The following is a 7,500-nucleotide window of genomic DNA, read 5'->3' on the forward strand; positions in this document are numbered from 1 at the left end:
TAATGGATGAAACGTCTCGTAAATACTTTTTTTTTTTTTTTTTTTTTTATTCAGAGCGAAACCTTGGCAATTAAGTTATTTGTTTTTTTAGTGTTCTGTAAAAGAAAAGTATTGAGATGGCTTTGTCTGTCCGTTCGAACTTTATCTGTCAGCACTTTTGTCTGTCCGCCCTAAGATCTTAAAAACTACTGATGCTAGAGGGCTGCAAATTGGTTTATTGATCATCCACCCTCCAATCATCATACGTACCGAATTGCAGCCCTCTAGCCTCGGTAGTCTTTATTTTTATTTAAGGTTAAATTTAGCCGTCATCGTGCGTCTGGTAACTCGATAGGACAGGCCACCACCGGGCCGTGGTTAAAGTTTCCCGGGCCGCGGCTCATACAGGATTGTACCTATACCACCGAGAGATAGATTTTCGGTGGCCTTGATTATACGCTGTATAGAAAACTCGATTGGCATTTTTTACTTGTTTGTTTTCTAAATAGCCCAAGGTGGAAATATTGTAATATTCATCTCCGTGATGCATAAGAAGTCGGTTCGTTTCTTCCGTTAACTGAATCACTTATAACCTTCCACTTTCATAGAAGCGTGTTTATCATCGTTTGAAGAGAATATCCGAGCGTCAAACGGGTATCGTAGATTCACATCAACCGTGCATTTGACGTCTAGGCCAGTCCCTTACGACGCTCCTGATTGACTGTTGATGAGCCAATCACATGGCTGGAAACTCTCAGTCTCTCTCGAGAGTTCACATAGGCAGCATGTGTGTTCCGAGCTCTCCTGAGGGATGCTTTTGAAAGGAGAGGTAGAACATACATCCTGCCTATGTGAACTCTCGAGAGAGACTGAGAGTTTCCAGCCCTGTCATTGGCTTATCAACAGCCAATCAGGAGCGTCGTAAGGGACTGGCCTAGACGTCAAATGCACGGCTGATGTGAATCTACTATAGTATAGCCTCTCTCGTCTCTGTGTCGCCGTATATAAAATAACCTTCAGCAGAAATATTAAGTCTCATTTCTCTCGGTCATGTTTTGCTTCGCTGACTGAAGTAATGGATCCGTTACGCTCATTTCTCTCTGTTCATTTTTCTCGATTGTCACTATCGACACTATACGCCAAGGCCAGTGACCTAATAACCCATGTTCTCGAACCTAGGTCTGTGACATAGCTTAAACGTAGCCTTCAGTGATCTTTGTTTTGAGTTGCTTAATGATATAGGCAGTTTATTTGTCAATTCTTTATGTATTATTCATCTCAGTATCCTCGTATTATCGCTTACTCGGGGAGTATGCCTACAAACTACTTTGTTGTTGTTGAGGGGGGGTTAGGAAAGGTCTATGGAGGAGCTTAAAAAGGTCTGAAAAAGGTGTTTGGTGTTGAGTTGAAGATACAGGAATTTTAGGATAGGATATTTATGATTTATTTCTTAGAATGAAAAAGTAAAAAAATAAATAATGCGTATGTCAAAAAGTACAGAAAAATTATTTCAATTTTCGTTGGTGAAACCAGGCTCTATTTGACCGTAGGTTTTAGCTCGTTTTAATTGATTCAGGTGTACTGAATTTATGCTATTTTTCTGTTCATTTATTTGTTTCCACTTATAACTGAGAGTATATGAACGTGTTTAATTTGCGTCCTTCTTATTTGATCCTTGTTGTTAGTATAAGTAGCACTAAGTATTAGAATTAATTACGAAGACCACTTAACTTTAAGTTAGGAATATAATGTTTACAACTTATACGTGAGGGGAAAATCTTGCACGCGTCCCTAGTCAGCTGGAGGTCGCATCACGCCTTGTTGCTGTTGTTTTGCTTTTACTGTGCGTGGACGTTACATTCCGTAGGAACCTAACATAAAGGAAGTACTTTGACAAATTATGAATATAAACAATAACGGTTAATCCGTAAAAGTTCCGGTATTAATATTACACATCTTTAGCTGATCCGATTGTATTCCCTTCAATACATTCATAAAGTATGCCGTTGCATTATCATTTTCGTTTTCAAAGTTTGGAAAAACTCAAATTATTCGTTAACAGGTGCATATTTTTTTATTAATATTAATAACTAACCGACAACAATAATAATGACAGCAATAACGACGATTTGTAGAACTCAAATAATAATAGATGCACATATTTTATTAATTTTCTTAAATAACCGACAACAATAATAATGAAAGCAATAACGATTATGCTTTATACGAAAAAAGGGGCAACAATAGTGGTAATAACATCAACAGCAACAAGAAATATAACAGCAGCGTAATAAAGAGCACAAAACAATACAATAACAACAGCAGGTATAACAGCAAAGAAAACGGATAAACAAAAACACAAGCAAGGAATGTGACTCATCCTGTGATGTGGCGTCTTTGTCGAAAGCACAGTTGGAAACCCCACCTGTCAGGTGTACGATAATAACAATTCATATCGGAGATAAGTCGAGGTTAATGCTCCATCGACACTGAGGTATCCATGGGAGGTGATTTGTTATGAAGCAAAGTATTTTTTTTTTTTTAGTTGTTGAGATATTTGTATTATTTCTTGTCTTCTAGTTGAAAAAAATGTATTTTCTAAATATTTTTTGCCATTTTTATTATTTTTGTTCTATATTATATATATATATATATATATATATATATATATATATATATATATATATATATATATATATATATGTGTGTGTGTGTGTGTGTGTGTGTGTGTGTGTGTGTGTGTGTGCGCGCGTGTGTATAAATTACATATATACCCACCTTTATATATACAAATATGTACACACACACACACACACACACATATATATATATATATATATATATATGTGTGTGTGTGTGTGTGTGTGTGTGTGTGTGTATGGTATAAGGCTTGACTCCTGAAAGGCAGATATAAAAATAATGAAAGCAACAAATAAATTGCAAAATGAAACAGGAAAAAATACGATATAAATCAAATTAGTCACTTGGAAGCTTTAAACTACTGCATGGCAGTAACGTGTTGAAAAAAAAGGGCGTGAGCCTAGAATAATAATAATAATAATAATAATAATAATAATAATAATAATAATAATAATAATAATAATATGGGGAAGCTTTACCTTGTGATGTTTTGCGTTCCTTCAGGGACCCCGATATAGATGACACACCTGGTGAATAGTAAATAATTGGTTTTTAATCTTACATTATCAGAATTTATCAGCAATCAAAACATTTTCATATTAAGACATATTTGTCATATGTAGCCAAAAGACTGTCAATATTTTAAACCAGTTAGAATTTTCGATTTGGAAAATAATGACAGTATTAGCCTTTTAGTTACTGAGAATACATCGGTTCTATTTTAGATACAAGAGAAGCAAATCTATTTGAATATATAAACAGATGACATCATAAAAAATTAGATAGTTTTCGATTAAATCACTATCATATTCACGAACGCTGTTAATATGGTAAGAGAGTGATACTGATTACCGAAGGAATGATGAGTTACAAGGAGTTACAAGGATTAGGATGTCTCAAAGACTTGTTAGTCCATCCGAGGAGACATCATGTGCTCACTTATCTATAGGAGCAGGTTTTACTGTTCATTCAGTGTCCTAATAATTTTGCGTAGCTTTCTTTTAAACTCTTCCACACTGTTGCTGTTTACAACTTCTGGTGGTTTCAAATACTGTGGACTGATCAGATCTTCAAACTGACACATAGACAAAACCAGTAAGAGGTTAAGAAATCATATCGCGAGTTCGACAAGGAATGTGAATTATGGCTTCCATCAAGTGCTTTCAGCCAAGGTCCTCCAGTCACACCTTATCTAATCGTGACGTAACGTGAGACACGTCAAAGAGGGATTACTTTAGAGCCCCTGTCCATCGCAGCCTTCCTTTTTTTTCTTTTTTTTTCAATCAAATTATTGTTTTGCTGTCAATCATTTGGTTGCATTTGACGCTCATGCATAGGACTAAATGATTGTCCATTCCAAAGAGAATCTGAGGTGTTAACGTTAGCTGTGTTTTGTATGCTGAGGTATATAGAGCAATAAGTATATATCCCTACACACACACACACACACACATTAGGCAGTATGCAATGTATTTAACACACTCTGAAACTCTCTCTCTCTCTCTCTCTCTCTCTCTCTCTCTTTCTATGTATACACAACCCTTGGGGTTACACTATCTAGGCAGTATACAATGTATTTAACACACTCTGACACTCTCTCCTCTCTCTCTCTCTCTCTCTCTCTCTCTCTCTATGTATACACACACACAGATATTTATATATATATATATATATATATATATATATATATATATATATATATATATATCTGTGTGTGTGTATACATAGAGAGAAAGAGAGAGAGTGTGTGTTAAATACATTGCATACTGCCTAGATAGTGTAACCCTAAGGGTTGTCTGGGGTCGTCAAATAGGACTAATATTTCTTAGGGGCCATTATCTTTATGATATTTACAGTCTTTTGTTCATGTTTTGACGATCATCCTTACCGGGCTTACACTATGCAGGCCGCAAAGCTGAATAATAAAATACATTCCAGATTCAAGCCCTTAGGGTCACTATCCAGGAAAGATCGTTGATTCGTAGTATACTGCATAATAGATGAGACGCCTTGTAGCCTTTGCTTTCTCATTTCCTTATAAGAAACACCAATTTCCTGTTGCTTATCTTCCTACTTTCACATTGTGCTTCAGGTAGTATATATAGTATTCAGTATATGCTTTAATCATTTTCTCCTTTGCTGCCATCGTCAAGTTGTTATCACAATGCATGGGAATACTTAGATAGTACTATCAAATGCGTGGGGACACCTTAAATAGTACTATCAAATGCATGGCATACCTTACATAGTACTAACAAATGCATGGGCATACCTTCAATAGTACTATCAAATGCATGGGCATACCTTAATTAGTACTATCAAATGCATGGACATACCTTACATAGTACTATCAAATGCATGGGCGTACCTTAAATAGTACTAGCAAATTCATGGGCAGACCTTGAAATTAAATAGTACTATCAAATGCATGGGCACCCCTTAAATAGTGTTATCAAATTCATGGGCATACCTTACATAATATTATCAAATGCATGGCATACCTTAAATTTTACGTTTCTGCTGTACTAAACAAAATACGTTGCACAATAAACTGCAAGCAATTTACTGATTACGTTTTTTTCTAATAATAAAATCTACCTCAGATTTTAAATGGTCGACTCTGTCAATCATCTTTTACCCTCAAGTTTTAATTTCATAAAAATTCATTTCATTTTTAACCGGCAATCATCATTCACCTTTAATTTCGTAAACATGCATAAATTATCATCTACCGGAAATCATCTTTTACCTTTAATTTCATAAACATTTATCTCATTTCTAACCGGCAATCATCTTTTACTATCAAATTTAATTTAATAAAAATTCATCTCATCTTTAACAAGCAATCATCTTTTACCATCAAGTCGAATTTCATAAACATTCGTCTCATTTTAACGGCAATCATCTTTAAATCGGTGATTGAAACCATTCATTCTAGTCTTGATGATAGGCCTAATTAATATTCCTTACCTTCAGAGGAGCTGTCGTCTTGAACGAAGGCGGGGTTAGGTAAGCCCCCTTCTTTGCCGCTAGCCATCCCTCAATTCCTGAAAGGTTAAATAATAGGTCATTGTATTAGTGGAAGTTGTTGTTGCATTTAGCTGCCTGCCTCTCTACCCGGTGTAGTGCCAAGACAATGGTTTAGCGAAAACAAACGCCATGGGGTAAAGAATATTGTTTGAACTAAATTGCCTTACTATAACCTAGGGTAAAATACCGAATCGCCGGCCTCTACCGTAGCGCGACCACCTTCCCGAAAAAGTACTTTAACACGTCCTGTAACCCAGGATAGACATTAGTCAAGTGCCAGCGTCCGTCGAAGCAACATCTGGAGACCTCTACTTTCTTCTAGAATTATATTTTTTCTCCCAAGTCACAAATTAGGGCCATAATTTCCGATTTTCGGGAAGGTGGTCGCGCTATGGTAGAGGTGGCTGCCAGGTGGCTATTCAATATTTCACCCTAAGCTCGTTCTGCCTATGGGTGCTCAAGAAAAACTGAAAGGAGGAAAATGAAAGAAGAACGAACACCTACAGCTATCAAATTGTTTCCCATTGCTACGCATTTGGCAATAAACAGCGTCCGAGAACATTGGGTTCGTGTGATTGTAACATTCTAGGAAAATTCTTGGGCGGCCGGTGAAAGTTATGTTCATTACATCAAAAGCTTAGTTAACTTTGTCTCGTAATGCCGTTGCCCTGATTATTTTAACAATTTAGATAGGAATAAATTAGATAAAGAAATACAAAGCAAGTTGCGCATTCAAACGCTGATTAGAGGGAAAATGAAAACCACTGCCTCGCAATAATTTGATTATTCTGAAAGGCACAATTATGCGCATGTTAATTCTAACAAATGAGAACGCATTTAACCTTGTACAATTATCATGGTCCGTCAGACAGCAGGAAATCCTAAACTTATTGCAACCTTTCAACAAGCATGGGCACTTCATTCTCGCAGAACGACTTAAAAAGAATACGTGAAAATGCTAGAGATGACCAATCAGAAATCAGGAAAAGCCACATTTCTGAAATCCAATCAACCAGAAAGCGTGAAACAAATCTACGTTCAGAGTCTGCCCAATAGGAGAACAGAAAACATATCGTAAGCTGACGTAATCTGAAATCTGACGAATCAGAAATTTAGATAAAAACGATACCTTTAAATGTTCAAGGTGAGCATGCCCTGAAACTTTTTGCGATACCTTACACAATACCCTGCCATCTCTCTCTCTCTCTCTCTCTCTCTCTCTCTCTCTCTCTCTCTCTCTCTCTGGCATTCCAGGCAAGAATTTGTCCTTGTGGGACAAATTCTCCTGATAATGCAACGTCGCACAGATGATCCGATGCCCTAACAACATCAAAAACTTCATTCTCATACCCACTCATTAATATCTTCTAGGAAGTTGCGTATTTTCTTTTGCTGGATCTTTCCTAGATAGTGAACCACCCCGCACGCCCCCCCCCCCCCCCACCACAAAGGGTTTTCGGGAGTAGTTATCTAGAACTAGTATATCTTGGGGGTCATTATAATGTTGACAGTCTTTTGTTTATGTTTTTACGGTATTCCTCCAACGGGGCCGTACTAAACACGCCGCAAAGGTGGATACGTACCGGGATTTATGATTTTGTAAACCAAATTTCTTACAGTTTTGATAGTTTCAAAAGGTAGTACTCGTGAAATTGCCAGCATGATTTGAATTTATTAATTTTTCTCTTATCAACCCGACATTTTATGTATACACATATAAATATCATTAATCTATTTATACACATGTATACATATATAGTACACATAATTATATATATATAGATATATATATATATATCTATATACATATATATATATATATATATATATATAAAATATATGTATATATAT

General features: G+C 36.1%; 1 protein-coding gene across 2 annotated transcripts in view; it reads right to left on the reverse strand.

The window, feature by feature from the left end:
• Nucleotides 1–7,500, reverse strand: part of LOC135210872 (UNC93-like protein) — a 36,347-nt gene that overhangs the window by 21,249 nt on the left and 7,598 nt on the right. Inside the window, exons 2-3 of one of the 2 annotated variants that reach the window (XM_064243783.1) lie at nt 5,590–5,666; nt 3,099–3,146 (exon numbers count right to left, since the gene is read on the reverse strand). In XM_064243783.1, coding sequence (XP_064099853.1) covers nt 3,099–3,146; nt 5,590–5,656 — 115 coding nt within the window. In that variant the 5' untranslated portion in view covers nt 5,657–5,666. The remainder of the gene's footprint in view (nt 1–3,098; nt 3,147–5,589; nt 5,667–7,500) is intronic. The other variant, XM_064243784.1, reaches the window with a different exon arrangement.

Source organism: Macrobrachium nipponense, chromosome 4, assembly GCF_015104395.2.
Source record: "Macrobrachium nipponense isolate FS-2020 chromosome 4, ASM1510439v2, whole genome shotgun sequence".
In the NCBI taxonomy this organism is placed as follows: domain Eukaryota; kingdom Metazoa; phylum Arthropoda; class Malacostraca; order Decapoda; family Palaemonidae; genus Macrobrachium; species Macrobrachium nipponense.